At 46.2% G+C, this 24,362-nt stretch overlaps 1 protein-coding gene across 2 annotated transcripts; it reads left to right on the forward strand.

The window, feature by feature from the left end:
* The first annotated feature begins 1,588 nt into the window (after positions 1-1,588).
* HIF1AN (hypoxia inducible factor 1 subunit alpha inhibitor) lies at positions 1,589-15,804 on the forward strand. 2 transcript variants are annotated; one of them, XM_060125340.1, is made up of 8 exons: positions 1,589-1,793; positions 2,083-2,333; positions 4,943-5,091; positions 7,447-7,592; positions 8,387-8,493; positions 8,917-8,980; positions 9,208-9,318; positions 10,169-15,804. In XM_060125340.1, exons 1-8 carry the CDS (start codon positions 1,617-1,619, stop codon positions 10,211-10,213), a joined length of 1,050 nt encoding a protein of 349 aa, XP_059981323.1. In that variant the 5' UTR covers positions 1,589-1,616; the 3' UTR covers positions 10,214-15,804. The 2 variants fall into 2 exon arrangements, with proteins under 2 accessions (XP_059981323.1, XP_059981322.1); XM_060125339.1 differs by lacking the exon at positions 9,208-9,318 and having other exon boundaries at positions 1,604-1,793.
* The last annotated feature ends 8,558 nt before the right edge of the window (positions 15,805-24,362 follow it).

A 24,362-nucleotide genomic window follows, 5' to 3' on the forward strand; every position in this document is an offset into this window, starting at 1 on the left:
GGCTTAAACGGTGCTAGGAATCAGAGGGACGATGAGCGGTTGGATAGAGGCAGAGAGGGAAAGCGGGAAGGAGAGAAAAACAAGCAGGTCACTGCTTTGACATTTCAGATCGTTATGTCCCTTTTCTACCTCAGCTGACTTGACGCATCCAGGGATAACGGGCACTCAGAACCTGAGCATCTCAGGTGGACAGCTGACCCACCTACCCCAGGACCGGTACAAGTAAAAGGAGCCTGTCAATCTCTTTTCTGACTGCTTGCCTTTTTCCTCTCCTTCACTGGCAGTTCCTCCTTCCATCCCCAAACGTGAACATTCTTCAAATTCAGCCCTTGGTCTTGTTTGTTCTTGTTTTGTTTTCCAAATTAGTTATCTCCTTCAGTTAGATGCACGGTGCAACACACAAATTGGCCCCGAACTGGTTCTTTTTTTGTTGTTTTATTTTGGCCGCGCGGCTTGCGGGATCCCAGTTCCTCGACCAGGGATTGAATCCGCGCCCTTGGCGGTGAAAGCGCTGAGTCCCAAGCACTGGACCACCAGGGAATTCCCCCAAACTGGTTCTTCAGTTTCGGTCTCGTGTTTACATCCGAATGTCCCAGTCACCTCAACCCAACAAATGTAAAACCAATCCTATCATCTGAACCCACCTCAGATTTGCTAGAATTCGCTCAGATTTACTAGGACTTGGATAAATACATTTGAAGCCGAACCACAATTAGCGAACACTAGCCTAACAAAAGAATTGGGGGGGGGCATTATTGTTCGCATATGAATATGTGTTCATTTTATCTACACAAGTATGATTTGAATAATTTACAGTACAAATATACACATATTTCCAGGAAGTTTTAGGGTGATCACTGTTTTGGAGTAGAATCCATTATTATAGACATTACCAAATATATATCAGAGCAATAAAAACTGATATATACTATTCAGTATATGAATTTGGGGAGAACTACTTTACAGCAACTTGCCCTCTTGTAAATGAAAATCGAATGGATGTTCAGAATGGTTGGACGACATCTGCGTTCAATCAATAGCAAACACTGATCTAATTCGGTCAAGATAGACAAAAATGCCTTTAAGAAGGTAAGATGGTGACACAGGCAGAAAAATCAAATGGTGCCAAGCAAAAGAAAACCGTCTTTGATTTCGAAAGAATTCAAGTTGCCATATATCTTTTGCCGAGGCTTTCGGAGCAATCTTTACCCAACGTCTATCTATCGGACAGTTGCTTTTCCTTCTGACTTCCTTAGGTGGGTCAAGTTTGCGTCTCTCCCCATCCATCAGTGTAAAATTTAATGCCCCACTAAACTTACCTCCTTCTTTGCCTGTTGTGTAGGCCTGGGTACACTGAGGCAGCAATAATTTGTGAATTGGTTAACCCGATGATCACCCCTATTCAGTGGGACTAAAGTCTAGTCCCGGGTCTTCGGGGGCGGAGCGTAGGGTGTAGAGCTATAGGTTACCATTAGGAGACGCTCGCCCAGGGCTCGGCCCCGCGTTCTTAGTGTCTGGAACGCTCTCTCTCGCAGCCTAGCTCTATGGTTTCCGTTGTGTTTTCCCCGGAATAGGCAGAGCTTCCGCTTCCGGTGGGGCCGTCCCTAGCGGCGGAGATGGCGGCGACTGCGGCTGAGGCTGCGGCCTCGGGCTCTGGAGAACCCCGGGAAGAGGCTGAAGCCCCCGGCCCCGCCTGGGATGAGTCCCAACTGCGCAGTTATACCTTCCCGACCCGGCCCATCCCGCGTCTGAGTCAGAGCGACCCCCGGGCGGAGGAGCTCATCGAGAATGAGGTGGGGGGCGGGGCCGCGTCGAAGAGGGGGTGGGGGTGGGGGATGGGGGAAGGGACCAGATTGGGAGGAGAGGTCAAAGGCGAGTGGTGATGGAAGGGAGGGGTTGTGGACTAGGCTGTGGTGTGGACTAGGGCCTAAGGGGAGATGGAGAGGGAAGCGAGGAAAAATGGGACTTGCGAGGTTCGTGCTGGTTAACAGGAGAAGTAATTTTGAAGTTGGGAAGTATTGGAATCTTGGGACAAGAACCCATTAGCTCCTTGGGACGACTTCATTTGTTTTTTCCACTTAGGAGCCTGTGGTGCTGACCGACACAAATCTTGTGTATCCTGCCCTAAAATGGGACCTTGAATACCTGCAAGAAAATATTGGCAATGGAGACTTCTCTGTGTATAGTGCCAGCACCCACAAGTTTTTGTACTATGATGAGAAGAAGATGGCTAATTTCCAGAACTTTAAGCCGAGGTCCAATAGGGAAGAAATGAAATTCCATGAGTTTGTTGAGAAACTGCAGGATATACAGGAGCGAGGAGGTGAAGAGAGGTAAATTCCCAGGTCGTGGTTTTCCGTTGGATCTAGGGCATCTATTTTCCTTTCCTTATCTGAGGATGAGTTTTCTAGCTTGAGGGATGATGGAATGACTAGACTTGAACTGTGATTCTCAAGTTTGTTGTCTTCATAAAGTGAGAGTCACACTTGCCTAGCAGAGTCAGGTAGGTGAATGAAGTGAGTGAAGTTGTTTGGGTGAAAGCTATGATGAAGCTGAAGGCATATTCCTTATCCAGGGTGCGAAGTCATTACTTGACTCTTGTTTCCATTTTGGAGTGCAGCCCCAGGGTTGCCAGATAGTCTGATTTTTTTCAAGAGAAACCAGAAATCAGCATTTTTATTTAAAATCTTTTTGAGTTTTAAATGTTGGCAGCTAATTCATATTTTTTAAAATGCTGCAAGAGGCCAATTTAAAATATGTGTTAGTAGATTTCCTAAGATTATGGGTTTGCAGACTTTGTCCTAAAATATTTGAATGGGGGCAGTGCAGGCTAAAAAGTTGTATAGGTGAGGGTGGGGAGAATATTGATGTGTTGCATTGAATTGATGATAGCAAACACAAGATATACACACACACGGGAGTGACTCTTTCTCTCTACCTTAGGTAGAGAGCCTCTTAGATAGGTTCCAGACAACATTCAGTCCCACAGAATAACGTTGCCTCTGGGGAATTGCTGTCATTGAGTACTTGATGGTGAATGACTATCTCCGTCTCACATTTGGTGCCCAACCCTGGGCTTTTCTTCACTCTCCAGCCTCAGTTCTCTTCTTGACTCTGTTAGTAGTATGTGGCAGAGTGAAAGGATTTGAAACATACTTTTAAATTTTTTTTTTGGCTTTTGACTCTTAGCTATTGTCATAATGATGGAACTTTGACCGGAAGAGTTTCCAGAATCTGAACTATGGTTGATTTGTTCTTTATGTCTTATAGAGACTGGTTCAGTTGAATCATCTCACGCATGATGTCCTCAGATTTACCACAGTGCATGCGCGCGTGTGCACACACATACACCTAATGTTGAGAAGAGAGATTGATTTAAATGATGCTTGTGGAGTGTAAAGCTATTGATTGAACATATGCATGGAACGAGCGTGAGATAAGACACGAGTCCTCTGGTTCCTCAGTCACTTTAAGTTTCTTGCTTCCTGTAGTGAGAGCATTTTGCCTAAGTCTGAACTATGGGTGTAGTCTGTACTTTATGGGTGATTTAAGGAAAATTTTTTACTATTTGCAAGATTTGCCCTATCAGCTGACTTTAGCACCAACCAACTCTATTGTATAATTGTACAGCTTGTTATGATTCTAGGGTGAAGGGTGTTAGGATCCTCTTTGAGCTCTTTTGAGGATTTACTGTTAAGGTTTCACAGGAATTGCTTAGATTCCTGTTTGGGGAGTGTTCCTGACTCTTTCAGAGTTACTTGAGAAATATTTGTATGAACATGTGTACATCATAATCTCTGGGGAACATTCCAAGGTTGCATTGGAGTCTTGAGGTTTCCATGTCCCCAAACAGGTAGCTGTTTCCAATTTATCAAGATTTTTAATTAATGTTGCCTTAAACATTGTGATTCCAGGCACTGGGATACCTTTGAGCTTTTGAAGTAATGCTCTCAGGACCATTACTTCTTTTTCTTCACGTTTGCCCCCTAAATAATGTTTCTTTCGGGACTTGATCGAGTGTGTTTGGCTTTTCATATCTATTAAGTAACTTCTTACCTTCCTCAGGCATGTCAGGGGCCCTCGGTCTGTGGAAAGCTTAGTGAGGTATTTTTCTTCAGCTATAGATGGCTGCTACAGATAGGTGTCTGAATCAGTTAAAATAAACTAGGCTTCAGTCCAGGGCTCAGCGACTTGAAGCAACAAAGGTTTATTTTTCACTCATGCTACATGTCCATCTCAGGTCACCTGGATACTCTACTTACATCATCTTTTGCACTTTGGGACACAGATTGCTCCATCAGTTGCCATTGGAAGCTTTGCAATTGCTGTGGCAGAGGGAAAGTGATGTGGTAGTGTGTACTGGTTCTTAAAATTACAGTTTGGAAGTAGTACCAGTCACTTCTGTGGACATCTCATTGGCCAAAGCAAGTTATATAAGCAAGCCTTGCTTCAAGGAGGTGTGGAAGAATCTCTCTCACAGGGAGGGAACTAGTTCTTGGTGAACAATAATACGAGCTGCCGAAATGGCCATCAAGGGCCAAAGGGGATGTCTCGCGCCCCGAGAGTTTCTGGAACAAGGCTGAGTCATCATTCTAGGGTCTGTGGGTAGGCTTCGAGGAAATCTATGAAATTATATTAAAGTTCAGTGTGTGCATTTTTATGGGGATCCTTGCCTGGATTCTTTTTTTTTCTTGGATTCTAAAAGGAGTCATACTGTGACCCAGAAAAAGTTAAGAATCACTTCTCTAAAATATAAAATTTGGTGTTGAACAGAGCTCAGAGAAGGATAGGTAAGGATTCAGTTCTGTGAGAGTCCCATGACTGCAGCTGTTCTTTGTGGGAGATGTTGGTATGGGCTTGGGTTTGGATTTCCAGGTATGAGAGGCCATGCCAGGGACAGTGTGTACATGCACTAATGGGATTTTCTTCTTGGGGAACATAGGTTGTATCTGCAGCAAACACTCAATGACACTGTGGGCAGGAAGATTGTCATGGACTTCTTGGGTTTTAACTGGAACTGGATTAATAAGCAACAGGGAAAGCGTGGCTGGGGGCAGCTGACCTCTAACCTGCTGCTTATTGGCATGGAAGGTAAGAAATCTTTCAGAAAGCAGCATGGCTTGGGGTCTTATGAAGTGATTTCTAAACCTTTCCCCACCACTTGTTTGCTCCATGACTTTCAACAAGTCACGTAACTTTCTTAAGTCTCAGTCTCCTCGTTTGTAAAATGAACACAGTAATATCTTATAATTAACTATGAAGATTAAATGAGATAACGTACGTTATGTCAGGTACTCTAAAAAGAAAGTTCCCTATTCCCTTCCTCAGTTGCTGTGTGAGTATATATGTTTAGATATTAGGGATCTCTAAAATTCTGCTGTTTTCTATTGGATCTGTCTATATTCAGAAGACTTTTGTCCCAGTAGAAGAGGGAAACGTTTTTCCAATGTAAATTGAACCTTATCTTTTGAACAGATAACACATTAATGGGGTTAAATTCAAAAGGTGTAAATAGGTATGTAGTGATAAATCTCTCTTCCATTTCTATTTCTCAGCCTCTCAGTATCCTTCCCTCCCTGGAGGCACCATATGTTATTAGTTGCTTGTGTATCCTGCTAGTGGATTTTACATGTACATAAGCAAATACATTAATACTTTTTTTTTTTAAATAAAAAGGAACCTTTAAACTCCAATCAGGAGAAAGAGAGCTACTTACCAGCCAGGGTCATTGTCTTATTCGTTTTTTTTTTAAATTTTTTTTCTTTTTTATTCTTATTTTTATTTCTGTCACTTGCTCAGTGCCAGGCCCATAGTAGGTACTTAGTAAATGATGAATAAATTGGGTTGAACAAGGAAGGAGAGTAATTACTCATTGTCATTCACCACTAGGCTCTGAAGTCTCTTCTTCCCCTTTGATTGTCCTTTCTTCAGATTTGGGTCCTTTGCTGCCAGTGTTAATAAAAGTTTCCAGCAGTACAACTTATGAATTGACCCTTAACCTGACCCTTTGAAACCAACTCTTGGTTGACCTGCCAGGAGCAAGTTCTTGTTTACTTGACTGAATTTTTATGTTGCCTTCCTATCCTGTGGTGTAGAGAGCAGGGAAACAGATCCCTCAGGTAGAGATGAAAGAGCAAGTCTCCTCTGAGGGTGCATATGGATCTCTGCACTTAGGAAAGCAGCTGTCTTGGCTCACCCAGGCAGACCTGGGGAATGTTTTCTAAACTCCATTCCCTACAGAGGTCCCTTGATCTCTCAAGGATTGTGCAAAGGATAAACATCAGATGCAGCCCCACTTACAAAGAGTAGATGGAGCATACATACGCTAGGGCAGAACTAATTCAGGATGGCATTTTAAATAATTTGCCTTATTCAAAGTATACAACTCTCTTCAGGAATCTGATATGCTTCCCTTAATGAGAATCAGCAGCTCCAGTGTTGATCTAAAGAAGTTTTGCAATCCCACAGGTGTGATGAAGTGGGAGCAGAGGTTGAGAATCTTTGAGCTCCAAAAGAGCTACCCAAAGCAAGTACATATTCGTACAACTTAAAATGACTGATTAACTCCATCAAAGAAGATCATGCATGCATTGCTGATACCAGTCAGTTCAGTTGTTCTAACTCTCGTTTTTTTGCTGCCCTCGAATTCGTGCCATAGTCAAGAAGAGTACAAGTACAGGTTCCCCTCAGCTGTCTAAAAGCAGAGCATTCCTGTGAAACCTTGTATAAGCCAAGATGATGTAAAACAAAGAAGCAATTACTTTAGGACACATCTTGCTAATGGATGCACAAAGTAAATCGAGATAAAGCACAGATGCTCACAGACACAGTTCAGAGCTATGGTGGCTTGATACTGAGATGCTGGCTTGATGCTGAGATTCTGAGTGTAGTTTCCAGGGGAGGAGATTGGCAGTGCCACTCTAACTGCTTGTGCTTGCTGCCTCTGTGATGACTCGCTGCAAAACAAACACTGAATGATATTTTTGCTTTTTTTTTTTCATAAAAATGAAAATCCTCTTTGGATTTCTTTCGGTTAGCAAAAACAGGTACAAATGTAGGTCTTTCGTAAAAGCAAAATGATGTAAAGCTAACTTTTGAAAAGTGGGGTGTACCTGTGCAGAGTATATTATTTTGCCATACTTGTATCACTTTGATGTGCAGTTGCTTCCAATAAGGGCAGCAGTCATCATTTAAGAAAGTCTACTTTGTTAATTGATGGTGAACTCTTAGCCAGTGATGTTTGCTACTAGACTTATCACCCATTAAAAGTGTAGCACCTAATTGGCTGAGAGTTGTAATTACAGTCTCCCTGATCTTGCCTGAAATTTTGATTTGGAACCCTTTGCTGAGAGGGCAGGCTGGGTTTCTCTCCAGCACTGGGGCCTGTGTTCCACCCTGTGCAGTGGAGTTACTCCTCTGAATAAGAAAATGTCTGTCTTCCTACAGGAAATGTGACACCTGCTCACTATGATGAGCAACAGAACTTCTTTGCTCAGATAAAAGGCTACAAGCGATGCATTTTGTTCCCTCCGGATCAGTTTGAGTGCCTCTACCCATATCCTGTTCATCATCCATGTGACAGACAGAGCCAGGTGAGCTCATGTGGTCTGAGGAGGGTGTAGAACTCCTTTGAGATCCAAGGCTGCCATGTCTTTCCCCTTCTCTGTGGAGGTATGCCAGGTTTGGACAAACTCAGAGGACAGTTTCACAATGTAGTTTATATATTCCAGGTCCCTGTGGTGGTCCCCAGATATTTAGGGCGGACCCCATCACTGATGCTGGTGGACTCTGGTTATTCTGTTTGAATTATAAGTTCATGGAACAAAATGTATATGTCTCCATTGGATTTAATAATTGTTTACTTTTGTCACGGATGCTACTTCTTTTTGATTAAAAAAAAAGGGGTGAATAGAATTGAGATATGTCACTTAATGTCTCTTCTGGATCTCAGTGAGGTGTGTGGTTGACTTTGTGGCCAACCAGAGAGCGCCTCTCCTTTCTTGAGAAAACCGCTTAGCTACCTCGTGTAGAAATCTTTGTTGGTTAGAATATGTATTTGGGGAAAAATTTCTGAAGGTTTGGGTGAAGGATGAGTCCTAATTCCTCAGATCTGCAGGCCATGAGTAGGTTTTCTGACCTTTAAACTGTGATGATTGGCTTCTGACCTCAGGAGCACTGAGGCCTAGTATTCTTTATCATTTAACCTTCAACAATGCCCATCTTCTTAGGTCATTCTCTGAGAGAGTTTGTGTATGTTTAATGTGTGTTGTGTCTTCTGCTGGATATAAATTCTAAAGACTTTTTTAAGGCATCTTTCTTGACTACCAAAGTTACTGATAAAAATTTGGTGATTGACTGATTTTTTTTTTTCTCTTGAACCTCTCAGGTGGACTTTGACAATCCTGACTACGAGAGGTTCCCCAATTTCCAGAACGTGGTTGGTTACGAAACAGTGGTTGGCCCTGGTGATGTTCTTTACATCCCAATGTACTGGTGAGGATGGGGCTAGGACTGGGGGCTTTTAGGGAGCGTTCTTTGCCATTCCCTGGAAAGCCTTATCCATGTCTCTTCTTTTGAGTTGTGGCAGGATTGGACTTACGTGATATACAGGAAGGTTGGCATATCCAGATGATGAGCATACTGAACATGGGGGAAATGGCAATGCTGTTTCTAGACAAGATGACAGTTCCTCAAGTCCAAAGAGATCCCAGAGGCTTGAGGCTAGAGAAACTGTTCTTGACTCTTGGGTATTTGAAGGGTGAACACCACTGCCTCTAGCCTCAGGGTGTGTTTGATAGGATGAGTGTGAAGATACTGTCTTCATTATATCCCTTAGCAGGACTCTACGTAGTTTCAGAGGATCCCTCCTTCTGAGAAGTATTGGTGGCAAACAGGAGCCTGTTTATTTTCTTGCAGGTGGCATCACATAGAGTCATTACTAAATGGGGGGATTACCATCACTGTGAACTTCTGGTATAAGGTGAATATGGTTTTTTTTCCTAGATGGGAGTGGGGTGAGGTAGGTGTAATAAATTATTTAGGGGCAGGGTGGGGAGGTTGGCTATCTCTGGAAGTGATTCCTAGATCTTTGGGGGAGCTGGAGAGGGTGGGGTTGAACTGGGTTTCTTAAGGGAGGATGGTGCGAAGAACAGTGGGTGACACTGAAGCCTGCTAAAGACATTTCCTGAGCTGCTGCTTCCTTTGCAGGGGGCCCCCACCCCTAAGAGAATTGAATATCCTCTCAAAGCCCATCAGAAAGTGGCCATAATGAGAAACATTGAGAAGATGCTTGGAGAGGCCTTGGGGAACCCACAAGAGGTATGTGGCTGCCCCAAGGTGGCACTCCTGTGACTCAGTGGGCAGAGTGACCAGGGAAAGTCAGGATAGATGTCACAGTCTCTGTAGCTCTTCTGTTTCAGTATCTGTTGTCCTGTTTGTTCATAGAGGTTATGGGTATGTTCAGAAAATCCTTGTTTTCTGATGAGAGCTGGGCTTGACTGGCGGATCAATTATAATCTGTTCCATGCTAGTAGTAATGTTCCGCATGGGGCTTGTGTGCCAGCTGGGGACCCCCGAGGGGATGCTTTTGGAATGGGAAGCGAGCGGTAAAGCATCTACTCACGCTCCCAGCCGTGCCAAGACTGCTCTAGGTAATGTTGAGACCTGCTTCCCATGCAGGTGTGCCAGTGGCCCGTTGGGTAAATGGGGGAGGTTTGTATTTGTAATGTTCTTACCTCTGTCCTGTGGATAGCCTCAGCATTCAGAGCACCTGTGGGCTTGGGAGATCGCACTAGCCCCAATTACAAATGATCTTTTCAGGATATAGAATCACTTAAGATTCTTAAGTCACATTTACAAAACATGCACGTAAACACTCGGGGTGTCTGGGATTATTAGCTCCTCTGATCTTCTGTCTGTCAGTTTGGTTCTGCTTACAAATGTAGGGTATTGTGAGAGGGAAGGTAATGCAAGATGGACCCAGAGGAGAGGGCCATGCTCCAGGATACTGGGTTGACCGCTAGGAAGAGAGTTGGTTAGAGGGTTTACAAGATTGAATGGAAGCCTTGTCCTTGCCCTTGGCTGGACATCGATGTCTCCAGACACACCTCATCTGGCTCCAGGGCTAGGGGACAGGCAGTTCTGACTGGCTCCTCATGTCTTTTCACAGGTGGGGCCCTTGTTGAACACAATGATCAAGGGCCGATACAACTAGCCTGCCAGGAGTCGAGGCCTCCTGCCAGGTGACTGCTAGCCCGTCCACACCGCTTCATTGATGAGGACAGGAGACTCCAAACGCTAGTATTGCACGCTGCACTTAATGGACTGGACTCTTGCCATGGCCCTGGAGGCAGGTGTTTGGGGCAAGGCAGGGTGGTTGGCGCTCCACTCCCATTCGGAGGGACTTCTTACCCTTGCCTCTGTGCCCCAGCACCTTCCCTCTCTGCCCCCTAAAGTCCTGCATTCAGTGTGTGGAGTCCCCAGCTTCTGGTTGTCATCATGTCGTGTGTTAGTCTGTCAACCTTGGGATGTGTGTGCATGTGTATGCCTGCACATGCGTGTATGTACTTGTTCCTTGCTCCCTCCTTCTGGGTCAGGATGCCACCTCTGGCTCTCCGCTCTGTCTCCTGCAATCTCAGTGCCTCAGCCTGAGAGAGAGGAGATGTTCTTGGACGCCCATTGCATCTGGGCAACAGGGCCACAGCTATCCTAACTGTGAGGTCAGTCTGCCCCCTCCCAGTTTTCACAGAGAGGCTCTAGGCTGTTGGGAATGGCTACTGAGACTCTAATGGGGAGAGGGAGAGTGGGGAGGGTTGCCTTTGAGAGCCTAAATAGCTTCCTAGGAGAGTAAATTAGACAGGGTTCCAACTTGAACCTTCAAGCTCAAGCCATACACAGAAAAGAGCCTTGGGACACAGGAACCAAGGATTGTGCATAACTTACAAATTACAGACACATACAGCTTCTTTCTTTCAGCACCAGCTCTTGTTCTCTGTCCTGGGTGCCAGAGGAGTCATCCTAGCAATGACTTCTCTAGGTTCTAGGGATGCAAGCCTCTGTGTGGATGTGTGTGTGGATGTTTGTGCCTGTGTGCGTGCATGTGTGTCCACACTGGCCTGCCTCTCTGCTTACCAAGTTTCTACCGCTTAACCTTGTCCAGTGGGACATACAGCGGGAGCCCCAAGGCAGTGCTGCCTGACCTGGTCTAAAGCTTTTAAACTCATTTTTAGCCATTGGATGTTGGTCAGGCCTCGCTGCAACCTGCCTGAGGCCGACTGGCTAGAGCCTCCAGGTCCTATGACCGACCCTCCCTGCCCAGGCCCCGTCCTCTGTGTCTGGAGAGCTTCTTGGCTCAGGAGACAAAATGGGGTCAAGCCTAGGCAGCTAACTCACCACATGTCATCCACCTCATGGCAAGGGCAAAAATGTAGCCTTGCCTCTTAAAGCCAGCGCCTCTGCCAGACCCCCACTGTAATGTTCCACAAACACCCTCAGAAGTTAGGGCAACTGGTGGAGCATGGAGAGGAATTTCCTTTTCTGTTCATAGCTTTTCATGGGAACCCCTCTCAGGGCTGCAGCTTACAGCTGGGCAGCTGTGCACTGCACAACTCGAAGGGCCATCATTCACACCTGTATAATGGAAGTGGAGCCCCTGGGATTGGGCAGTGTGATGGCCCTGCGTCTGCTCACCTCCACTCCCATCTCCACGCCCCTTCTCTCTGGAAGGAAAAAGGAGTTGGAAGTCTCTAGGTTCATTTTTTCCTTTTTTTTTTTTTTTTTTTTGCCAAAGGTTTACTTCCAGTGTCCGAGCTATGGCTCTCACCCCCAGAGCTCAGTTTACAGTTACAGTGCACTGATGGACTGAGAGGATGCATATGTGTGTGTGTGCATGAGCGCACTTGTGTGTATTTTGGGGAGGGGTGTTTATTTTTAGTACCCCATTCTGGGGTTCTCTGATGCAGTGTGGGTGTTCAAACATGGTACCTTCTCAAGTGTAGTTCTTTCAAATATAGCCAGTGCTGGAAAATGTGATTGCAGTGATCTCCATCCCTCCATCTCTTTTGGGAAAGAGGAACGCAGCAAAGAAAACAAGGCAGACAGAAGATAAATTGACCACAAAGACACTTTGAAGTACAGCACATTATTTTCCTTCTCAGCAGCTCTGCTGCATCCCTGGCTCATTCCTTAAAGGTGTGGGTGATGTGCAGCAGGGAGGTGTGGTCTCTCAGCTGCTCCTCTCTGGGTGCTGTGCCGACCCAGGTCTGCATGAGGGGGAGGGACCTTCACAGGTTGGGTCCTGATCCTTGGGTAATGTCTCTGGATTCATGTCCAATAGTGATCCCTGATTATTAGACACCTAATGTGTGCCTGGTGCTTTTAGTGCAAGGTAGGTATTCTCATTTTACAGTTCAAGAATAAGCAGTTAGTGGCAATCAGGATTCAAACCTAGTACTGTTTGGCTGCAAACCCCCTGCTGTTCTTTTCCACCAAACTGCATTGATTCTCCTACTGTACCTCCTTTGGACTACAGGCAGCAGGCAGTGTCTGGTACAGACAGGCTTAGCCCAAAAGGATACAGAAGATACAGCTCAGGGTGAAAGCTCTTCTGGGCTCCAGCTAAAGACTTCTTGGGAAAACTGCCAGGAAGCCATATTATGAGTTAAGAGTTCTGGAAGAAGTTACAGGGAAACTGAGTTCTAGATCCCCTTGGTTACTTGTGTGTCCTTGAATAGGTCCCATAACTTTTCCCAGCATGCTTCTGCATCTGTAGAATTGAAGATCTAGATATTCACTAAGAACTTTGATTCATGTTCTGCTGCCTCCGTTTGCCCCAGTGAAGAGATTGAGGCTCTTCCCTTCGCATACCTAGGTTAGGGCTGTTCAGGCTCAAATTCTACTCGTAGCAGAGTAGAACGTTTCTGCTCTGTTGCTTACTCTTATCCTGGCTGGCAGTGTGAAGGCAGATACATGAGGGGAAGATGGGGGTTTGGGCCTGTATGAGGGTCAGCCATGTTGCAAGATCCTATTTTTACACCAGCAGGTACAGAGGAAACTACTCTTTTGTAAAGTCAAATATTTGTTGGGGGGTTGAAGTTTGGGGGGTGGAGGAGGGGCTGTTCTGGGCATCAGTTGAGCAGATGCCCAGGATGCCTGGGGGAGACCAGCTTCCCCTACAAATCAGAGCTCTAAATTACAAGGTTTTTACCAATGCGAACAGTTGGGGGAAGTCGTCTGCTCTCATTTGCGTAATGGTTTCTGTCACTGGTGATTAGACACAGGATGAAGGAAAAGAAATTTGACAATTAGGAATGAGCGATCATTAATCTGAATCTGTTAGGAGACGGGAAGAATCCTTAGTGGGCCAACCCAAAATGAGGAGACCCTCCCTCTGCCCCCCCAGAGACTCTTGGGCCACATACCCTTTCATTGTTCCCACCATAAGCTGAGCTGTTATTTTCTTAGCAAAGTCTAGGTGGGCCCAGTCCCCAGGCTGAGGTGGATACAGGAACAGACATCTAGAGGCATGAGCCAACAAAGAGTGTCAAATGCAAGTGATAGGGCAAAGAATAGCAAATAGAATGGTTTTGACATGTGTATGCTGTTTGTGGAAAATGTTTTTGTAATCGACACTCTAGATACCCCACCTGTGACATGCATTTGTTACATTACGGCACTGCAGGGTGTGGAGAAAACCTGCTCTTTTATCCTCCAGGAGCCTCTGCTTAGTTGGAGAGGAAACTGCATGAAACACCCAGAGGTTATGAAGCCATGTGTGGTACACCCTATGAGGACAAGGTTAGAGACTGTTGAGAGAGGAGGAAGATCAGTAGAGAGCAAACCTCAACCTCCAGGCTCCTCCCAGCCCCTGGGCTCCCCAGGGAGGACTCTTCATCCTAGGCTCCCAGCAAGGTTGATTCTGTTCCTCCCCCCTCGCACGTCATTGCAGCTGTAGTTACGTGGAAGGCACTGAGATCCCTGCCCAGATGTGTGAGCAGGTGATGAGATGAACTAACAGGCTGAGTGTTAAGGTGTGGAGAGTCCCAACTTGGATCTTCTCAGGTCTCTGTGTCACCTCATCTCTCTCTTGTCTCTTTAAACACCACGGACAGGATTTGCACCAGTTATTTGTTTCTCAGTTTTGTGGCTTATATGTTGGTGGGTTCCTTAGATCAGTGGCTTCATCAAGGATTGGAGGCAGGGGTGATGGTGGTGGTTGGTTGTCTTGTCAGAATGTGAGCTTCCCATGGGTAGGGCTGTGTCTCTCTCCTTGGTAACTTTCCTACCTCTGGTTTGTCTACCCTTCAAACTCCAATGCAGGGTTTAGTAGGGCTGCAGAGAGTGGCCCTCAGGGACCAGTTTTACCCAAACAGGGTGGATACTGGGATGCTCCTAAGAACTCATGGGCTTCCAGAGGCCCTGGCCTTTCTGCCCATGTCATCTTCCCTTTTTCCGGAACCTCCAGTTCTTGGCCCCCCCCCCCAGTCCCTGCCTACTTCTCTGGTATCCTCTCAAATTGCCTGCTCTAAAGAGCTGTTCCAGCTTCCTTTTCCATTGTCCCCCCAGTTTCTCCTACTTATACTCTCCCTGCCTAGGCTCTTCAGCAGCCCCTCACCAAGGTCCTTTTTCCTAAACAGTTGCTTTCTCAGAAGCTCCCTGGCTGCAGGTGTTTGGATTGACTTTCTCTAGGATCTTCCATTTCTGATCTGCAATAATTCTGTTCACACACGGTTAGTCCATTTGTTCTGTGTCTGCTCTGTTCTCTTGCCATTCCTTTGTCACTTCTGTACGTCCTGGTTTAGCTTTTCTCACTCTGGGAGCCCTTTCTGCTAGTCTTCAGCCAGTTCTGTTTAATCTTCATAGAACTTAGAATCTTCAGCGGAGCCCTGCTGAGCACTTTTGGTGCATTTCTGGGGGACAAAGCCTCGGACACTGGCAACCTTTAGGACCAGGGGTCTGTGGTTAGTGAGGCCTCCGGAGATGGGTGAGAGGAGGGAACCTAGAGAATCATGGACAGTGGAGAACCAGTGAGGGGAGATTGAGCAGGAGACTCCCCAGGAGTGGAACTGGGCCTGGCAAGCCTGGAGGGAAGAACTGAAGTTTGTGTTTCCACATACATGCATCTCTGTGCCTTAGGGTCCAGCAGTTCAGGGATAGTGGGTGTTTTGGGAATGTCTGCTGATTTCTCTCAGGTGTCTTTGGTGATGCTCTTAGTCACCAAATTTGGCTGACTTCTTAGTTTCAGTGTTTGCTGGAAGGGAAATAGCATATTGAGTAGTCACGTGTCAGGAGTGGAGGTCTTCGATGAGAAACGCCCTGGAAGCTGGGGTAGCAGGAGACGGGGACCCAGTGGTCAGCTTATATACCCAGACTGTCACTTCACTTCTCCAGGTGTTTAGTACAATAGCTGATTAAAGAAGTTTAAAAACAACTGGGCCTTGCCTTCTTCCCCACCTGAAATCTAGTCTTTAGGTGATATTTTGGGAAGGAGCATGTGTCCTTTAACTTCCAATGAGAAACAACCTAACAATCTAGTATAGTGTATAAAAACATGGGTTTGGGAGTTAGATGTATTTTGTTCAGATTTCTAGCTTTGCTACTTAATCAGCTGGGCTTGACCTTGTTGATTGACTTGACCTCTCTGAGCCTCAAGTTTCCTCAACTATAATGGTATGTGTGTAGGGGAAGGTGGGTGTTGAAAATATCTACCTCAGGGCTGATGGACTGATTGAAACAATGTTTGTAAAGCTTTACCACAGTGCCTGGCAAGCACTTAATAAATGGCTGTGGTAGTGGTTGTTACATTTATTTTGTGACTTATTCAGAAACTTGATTTCAGTGATTCCTTCCCTCTCAAGAAGAGCATAAGGAAGAATAAGGAAATTATGCTGGAGAAACTCATATTGAGATGGGGACAGACAGAAGAGCCTTGGTATCTAAATCCACCCTAGAGGGAGCGAAACAGGGAAGAGCCTGATGCCTTCTACTTGGTCAGCCAGACTTTACCGCTCTCATCGGCCCAGGGCCGGCATGAGAAGCTGTCAGGTGTGCGGTCTCCTTACGCTGTGTGAGGGGTGAGGGCAGCTGGGTGAGTTCCCATTACACCTGGAGAAGCTGTTGCCAACCTCATACCATGAAACACCACAGCAGTCAGATCAGGCCCGCTTGTTTCAATTTTATTGCATGCTCTTCCATGTATTTAAGTTACGTATGTGTTAAGGTTATTTTAGCACAGAGGGGCAGTCCGAAGAGAATTCAGAAAAATATAAGACTGGAGTCTTAATAGCTACCATCTGTGGAGCCCCTGGAGCATTTGTTTCAGGCCCAGTTCTAGTCTCTACCCATGTGCTCTCAGTTCATCGGGGGGCGTCAAGCAGGCAGTTACAGGTCTGCAGAGGAGAAGCACCTGACAAGCTCCTTTGTTCACAATAGGCTTCTTGCAAGAAGTCACATAGTCTAAGGTGATACCTGGAAGATAACCAGGGATTGGGGAGGAGTAAAAGGCATGTTTCTTCTCTGGCTTCTCCCAGTCCCAAAGCAAACACTCTATTCCTCCATGTTTAAGGGTTTTAAGAATCACTTGTAGGAATGAGCCAGACAGTGGACCCCCAAAAGAAGAAAACCCTTTGGTTAGCTACAGAAACATTTGAAAATCATTTTGATTGTCAGCCCAGGTTTGTCCTGGAGTGCAGATGGATTGGACTTGCTCAGTTGTAACCCTTTCCCTGACTGCTTTGCAAAAGACTTCATTCTGGCCTCTGGAGTTTCACCCTGCCGCCCTACTTGGAAGCGACGCTGGATCCAGTTACTTAGACATCAGCCCAAGATGTACTCTGGCTGCCTGGAATTCTCAGCCTCTTCCACACTGATATCCGGCTGATCTCTTACATTCTTCCCCCACTCTCAGCCACTCCCCTCCTCCCCACTATGAGCCACGCCTCTCTGCAGTGCCCCTCTAGCCACTCATACCCTCTTGGGTCTGACCCTGGTCTCCAGCCCCATGGATGTAGAAGATCTCTAGCTGGTGCCAAGCCGTCTCTGGGCTTCAGGCCATTCTGTAGTCACTTTACAGTCACCTCTCCACTTCTAGGTTTCTTTTGCTCTGGGCCTTGGAAGCCTTCCCTCTGGCCCCAGAAAATGTTGCTGTGTTTTATTCAGTTTGCTTAAGACTTACTTGGTCATTGAGGTCAATCCTGCCCTTCAGGGAAGCTCTGCTTCTTATCTCCATATCCAAGCTCTTGAATGTATAGTGTATGGTGCAATATAGGGTAGTGGTTGAAAATGAGGACTTTGCATATTTGGCTTTGAATCCTAGATCTGTCATCCTGTGTGACCTTGGGCAAATGACAAACTACCTGAAATTCAACTTCATATGTATGAGGATAACATTATCTACCTTGTCAGGGTTATGTGGAATAAGGTATGTAAAGAAAGGCACAGCAGGGTGACTGTTCCATAGCAGAAGCTTGATTGTCATTGGCTTCTAATGGCCCCAGCCTTGTCTCTTTTAAAGCCTTTACTTCTCGTCCATGTAGCTTTCTGACAAAGGTCCTGTGTCTGCTCCCAGAGCAAGTCTAGTTGTCAGGTCATGAGCAGAGATACGAGCATAAATTTCTTGCTCATGTTACCATTCCCTACCCCTACCCCTTCTCGGTGACCTCCAGCTCACAAGGACTCTAATCTACTATGCTGCCATCGCTGAGGAATGATCTAAATTTTCTTTTTTATAATATTAAAAATACCTGAAACACTGTTAGTGAAAATAGAAGACATCAGACCTGCTGTCGCCACAGGAATAAGAAGCACTGGAAGTGTGTGTGAGCTGGTGGCACAACAGGTGTGAAGGAGGCACAGCAGGCAGGGACACAGGAGACAAGGAGATGGGCACAGAGGCCACACAATAGTCTAGAGGCAGCAGGGCCCCAGGCTTGTGACGTTTCCCTCCAAGTTTTTGAATAGTGAGCTTTTGACTGTGAACAAAGCCCCACCCATTTTACAGTCAGTATAGTCATTGTTCTTACAAGGGTTTATGTGATGTTTTGACAAGAATGGAGACATCGGATGTGACTCCTGGGTTTGAATCCCTATTGGCCACTTCCTAACTATAACCTCTTAAGCTAAGTCTGTGCCTCCGCCACTTCAGCTGTGAGGGGTGGAAAATAGCGCATGGCTTGCAATATTGTTATGAGCGTTTGTAATGATGTTTTAAAAACACTCAATTCAGTATGGGCACTCAGGAAACGGTTTATTATGAAGACCGAGGGTCTAGTTAGTGCTTGAAGAGCTGGGCTTTTTTGATCCTACTCTGACTCAAGATAATGACACTTGAAGTGGAATCACAGAAGAGATGACTTGGGGTGGGGAAGCAAAATGGAAGAGATCACCAGGTTGTGGAAGAGACTGAAAGTCTGTGAAAGGCAGATATGGGGACAAAGGTGGTCTTGCTAGGATGGTGTCTTAAGGAGCAGAAGCAGAGACATAGGCTCTGGTTTACCATCAGATCCCCAGAATGAAGGAAATAGGGCAGGAGGGTGTCTGTGGGGGACATGGTGTGTCTAAGTGGAAAGGACACAAGGTTCAGGGGCCATGAACCCCTATGTGAATCTTAGATGTCCTTTTTTCAGGCTGGGTGACTTTGGGCACATTTGTCTCTATGCTTCAGGCCCCTCATCTTTAAAAGTGGTCAGTACTATCACCACCTCCCTTACAGGGCTGAAGGGACAACATACGTGAAAATGCTGTCTAAATTGAGCGCTATATAATACTTGTTGGGTGGTGGTTTAGGAGAGCTTTCCTGGAGTGGGTGGGTCATAGAATTGCAGGAGTTCACAGATAAGAGCCTCCCACATTTCCAGCAGGAAACAGTAAAGCAGCATTTCTCACCAAACGCTGTCTTTCACTGTGCCAATATTTGGTCAGGTTTTTGTTTTGGTTTAAGAAGGAAAAGTAGTGTGCTGAGAAAGGGCATAAGTTTTGGAGTCCCATGGATTAGGTTTGAATCTTGTTTTCACCATTGCCAACGTTGAGATGGTCAGATTACTTATCGTCTCTGAACTTTGCTTTCTTAACAGGCCCCTTCAAGTGGCTATTGGGAATGAATGAGACAGCTCAAGTGAAACATCTCAGTGCCTAGTGCCTCCCTAGTAAGTGCCCAATAAATATTAGTCCCCTTTCTTTCATTTCTTTTCCCTTTAGGAAGCAGCTAGTTTACTCAGTTTAAAAGGGACTCAGTTGTCCACGCCTTAGTGTGAACAAGTAATATCAGAATTCCCTTCTTGTTTAGGGTGAGATTCGTTGTCCTAAGGAGTGTGAATGTGAGTGAGGAAGAATCATGGGAGAAGGCGGCAGGACTCGACTATGTTGGAGCTGGAGTAGGGGTCCTTTGGTCATCTAGTTGGTGTGGGGGTGAGTGAAGAACACGTGATGTTGAGAGGTGAGTTTGAAGAAAGAAGGTGGGTGCCGAGTGCTAGAGGGAAAAGCCAGTCTAGGGGTTGTGTGGAGTGGAGGACAGGACAATGAGCTATGGATGAGATCAGAGTCCCGCCAGGGGAACCTTAGGAATTGTGACTACAAACCAAAGTTGTGAGAGAAGTCCTGCATTCAGCCAGCTGTGATCTTAACACCTCTGAGAGTTGTGGTCCTCCCAGAAAGGAAGAATGTAAAAAGAAAGCAGAAATCTTCAAGATGGAAAGACTTTTTAAGTGTTTTCAGAGCCAAGGAAATGCATAACCTAATCAAGGTATCTGACAGCCTAGGTGGGATTCAAGGTGTCTGAGAAAATGCAGTTGGGTATTGAAGCGCATCAAACTCAGGGATATGAGCTGGTGACCACCTTCTTAGGTCTTAGGTAATGGAGGCCCTATGATAGGGCTTTCAGAGACAACAAATAGGAATTTATGGGTCCCTTCTTAGAATCCAGTCAGTAGCCCAATCAATGTTTCTGGTTGTTTTACCATCTCAACCATCTGAGAAGGCAACCTCCAAAATATATGTGCAGCATCAATTGTTTCCTTGATAGGTAAGCATCTTTTAACTCTGGAGAACTTAGAATGAAGGATAGGCATGTTTAAGAACATGGAACCTGCAGCACTACTATATTTGCTATAAGGAATCTATGCAGTTTGTTTTTAAATCCTTAACATACGGAGGAGAATTTGCCTTTTAGTTTGATAGGTTTACCTTGTAATACCAAGTAAAGAGTGTTGAATAATTTATTTAGACTTGAATTTTAAGTCAAAATCTCTCCAAGTCTCTATATTGTTTTGGAACATTTAAAATGATTTGAGATTTGCTGTATTAACGTAATCTATTGGCGATATAATAATTACTTGGGAAAGTTTGTTTTAGTCAGGTAAATGAAGTACTTAAGAAATAAAATATATTAACCACACATTACTCCTTTGTTTTATAAACAAAATAATAAGGTTTGTAAGCTGAACTTAACAGCTTAGACAAGAACTAGGATTTTGAATATGTAACTTCGAAAACTGAATATAATTCTTAAAGCCGAAGTAATTTCTGGATAGTTATTTCTACACACAAAAGTATCCCTCATGGATATCAAACACCTCCCGGGGAAACTCTGCATATAGTATTACCACAGACCCAGTCACTCATCCTCTCTAGGTAGCAGTCGCTCTCCAGGCACTGGCAGCAGTTAAGATGGCCACCATGGGGCTTCCCTGGTGGCGCAGTGGTTGAGAGTCCGCCTGCCGATGCAGGGGACACAGGTTCGTGCCCCAGTCCGGGATGATCCCACATGCTGCGGAGCATCTGGGCCCGTGAGCCATGGCCGCTGAGCCTGCGCGTCCAGAGCCTGTGCTCCGCAACGGGAGAGGCCACAACAGTGAGAGGCCCGCGTACCGCCAAAAAAAAAAAAAAAAGATGGCCACCATGGGTCAAATCATAGGTACAGGCATGGTTTTTGAAACTTTTTAAAATTGGTTGGCAACATATATGATAAACTTTAAAAACAAAAGCTTGGGGCTTCCCTGGTGGTGCAGTGGTTAAGAATCGGCCTGCCAGTGCAGGGGACACAGGTTCAAGCCCTGGCCCGGGAAGATCCCACATGTTGCAGAGCAACTAAGCCCATGCGCCACAACTACTGAGCCTGTGCTCTAGAGCCCGCGAGCCACAACTCCTGAGCCCGTGTGCCACAGCTCCTGAGCCCGCGTGCCTAGAGCCCGTGCTCCGTAACGAGAAGTCACCGCAATGAGAAGCCCGCGCACTGAAACGAAGAGTAGCCCCTGCTCGCCGCAACTAGAGAAAGCCTGCATGCAGCAACGAAGACCCAACGCAGCCAAAAAAATAAAAACTAAATAAAAACAAAAGCTTTTGGCTTCTCTGGAAAATTAGAAGATCTGGCAACAGTAAGATCCCATTTCCCATAGGACAGCAGTTGGCCAGAGCTGAGTAGCTGCCACCCCTTTGGGCATGTCCTTCCCATTTGCCACAGTCACCACTCTTCATTTTGGTACCTAATACCTGGTTTATCTCACCTCTGTGACCTGTCTGGCCCACATTTTTGCACGTGACCCCTGAACTAGAGGTTTTCTGAGGTTCCTAACAGCAGATTGATAGCTAGGGGAAGGGCTCAGGAAAACTCCCTGCCCTCCTCTCTATTCTCATCATCCCCTCTGTCCAGGCTGTCTTTTCCCAGCCACCTGGCCCCAGGGCTGGTTTCAGCCACTAGAGGAAATATGCAAGACATTCCCAGGCTCAGACTTCTGTGTTTGCTGCTCTTGTCTATAACCACACTGGTTCCAGAGATTCTCTTGCCCAGACAGTTTGCCTGGGCTCTGACCTCATGTCTCAGTTCCTGTGAACTTCCTGCTTCCCTTCGTAATTTGACCACAGCCTCACTCTGGTGTGTGAGGGCTCCCAGGCTCTGCTTTATGAAGCTCCTGTACCTGATTATACCTGGTCTGTCAGGCTTGGTTTTGAATCTTCTGACTCAGACTCCCAAATCCCAACCCCATCTCCACCATCACTGCTCACTCTCTGGGCAGTGTGGTTACTCAGCTGAGGGATGGAAGATTGTTGAAGATTCAGGAGACATGGGAGGTGAGGTTGGAAGTGTTTGCATTTTCAAGAGAAGCATGGAGGCAGAAGCCAATCACAGTTTAAGGAGGCAACCAGTAGAAGGCTTTTTAGGTGAGGGAGGCAACTGAGCATAGTTGTAGGCAGAGGACAAGGCAGCCGGAGAGAGAATTCAAGTGTGAGAATAAGGCCTCAGAGGAGGCATAGGGTGATAGGATAGGAAATAGCAATAGTTGGTGACTCCCAGGGAGATTCTGAAGCTCAGAAACATCTTAACACCTCAAGAGATGTAGGAGTGGGCACTGTTGGAAGTCTGTAATCCCCTAGAGTGAGGGTTAAGTAAATGATGCTGGAGGTTTGGAGAGTAGAAAGGTGCATGGCCATGGTGTTGGGGCCACAGCCTGGGGCAGGAGAAATTTCCAGCAGTGCAGCTAACAGCCTCTCACAGTATCTGTAGACACAGTAGAAACATCTGAACCAAATGGTCATGAAGCTTGGTGAAAACCAGGCCCAGTGAGAGTTGATTAATGGATCCATGTCAGCCTATACTAGAGGAAAGTCTCCAGTAGTATGTTTTAGGGCTCAGTCTGGGCCTGTGTCTTGTCTGACATTTTTATTGAGAACTGACTGAGGCAGCAGGCTCATCAAGTTTGCAGGTGATCGAGGTGGGAGGGGCAGCTAATACTTTGCATGAAAGAGTCAGGATTCAGAACGATTTCAACAGGCTAGAACACTGGGCTGGAACCAACAAGATTAAATTTAACAGGGATAAATGTAGAGTCCTGCACTTAGGTTAAAACAAAATCAATGACATAAATACCCGGTGGCGGGGTGGGCCAAGCTTGACAGCGGTTCATGAAGAAAAGACCTGGGGGTTTAGTTGACTGCAAGCTCAATATGAGTCACCTGTGTGATGCGACTGCTAAAACCTCTAATACAATCACAAACTGCATTAACCGAAAAGGAGCAGCCAGATCAAGGGAGGTACTAACCCCACTGCTTTCTGAGATGGTCAGGCCACCTCTGGAATACTGGGTCCATTCTGAGGTCCGTTTTTTTTTAAGGAGGTCAGTGACAAATGAGAAAATATTTTGGACAAGCAGCCAGCATGGCATTAGGCCGGAATACTGCCAGAAACTTTCCAGAAATTCTATGGTGCTGAGGTTCTGGGATGAAGGGCAGGAGTGACCCCAGGCAAAGACAGTTGTATCTGGAGCACTCTTCTGGTACTTGGGAGAAAATAGGGGGACCTACTTCTCACTTCCTGTGGGTACCCAGAGGCATTGACCTGTGAATTTCATCCCAGGATTTCCTGAAGTCGGGCGATTAGGGGTTACCGAGAAGGGGTCTAGGATGGGGATCAGTGTGGGAGTGGGTAGAAAAATGGGGCAGTGTGGTAGGAAGGAATCTGCAAATTTGGACCTCAAGCACCACCTCCCCAGCGCCCTCCCCCAGGACACGTAGTCCCCACTTTGGTCAGAGCGTGGCGCCCTCACTCCATGTGGGGATCCTGAGTCAACAGCAGGAGCCCAGTGGACGGCTAGGCTGCGGCTGCACTTCTCACACTCCCCACTGCAGGGAGCCCACGGGGCCACTCGGCTTAGGTGCGGCTGGCCTGGGACTCCTGGGTGGCAAGGAGACTCACAGCACAAACACACATGGAATTCAGGTGTGTCTCCTATTACAGCCAAGCATTCCTGCCTGAGCTACTGTGCACGTGGCCTCTTGTCTGCCCTGGCACGGAGCCCAGGGTGCAGAGGGCTGCTCCTATGGCAGGAGGGTTCCCTGGCACCGAGAGCTCCATTTCTGTGGGGTCATGGACCAACCCGAATCCCCTGCCCCTGGCTGGCTGAATGACTGTCACCAGTTTACCTAAACTAAGTTCTGTTTGTCTTGGGTTCCTTAACTGTTTGAAGTAGAATAACACTGCCAAGTTCATAGAGTTGTTAGGATTGAAAGAGTCATCTAGGGCAATGATTCTGAACTGATAACAGGAATCACCAGAGGAGCTTGTAGAAAGTGCAGATTTGTGGCTCCACCACCAGTCATTCAGTAGTTCTGGATGGAGCTCAGGAATCTTTTTTAACCAGCTCCCCAGGTGATTCTGATGTCCATGGCCCTCTGACCACATTTTGAGAAACTGACCTAGGACATACAAGACTACCTAGTATGCATCAGTTCTGTTTCTCAGAGCACACATGAAGGACAGTGTGGCGATCAAGAGTACACAGGCTTGTTCTCCAGATAACTGTAGCCAAGATGTTTGGAGGAGGACGATGGGTCTGGAGATGGGGACACAATATTTAAGCCCAGGATGGATGTTTTGA

The sequence above is a fragment of the Lagenorhynchus albirostris genome, chromosome 16 (genome assembly GCF_949774975.1).
Source record: "Lagenorhynchus albirostris chromosome 16, mLagAlb1.1, whole genome shotgun sequence".
Classification (NCBI taxonomy): Eukaryota; Metazoa; Chordata; class Mammalia; order Artiodactyla; family Delphinidae; genus Lagenorhynchus; species Lagenorhynchus albirostris.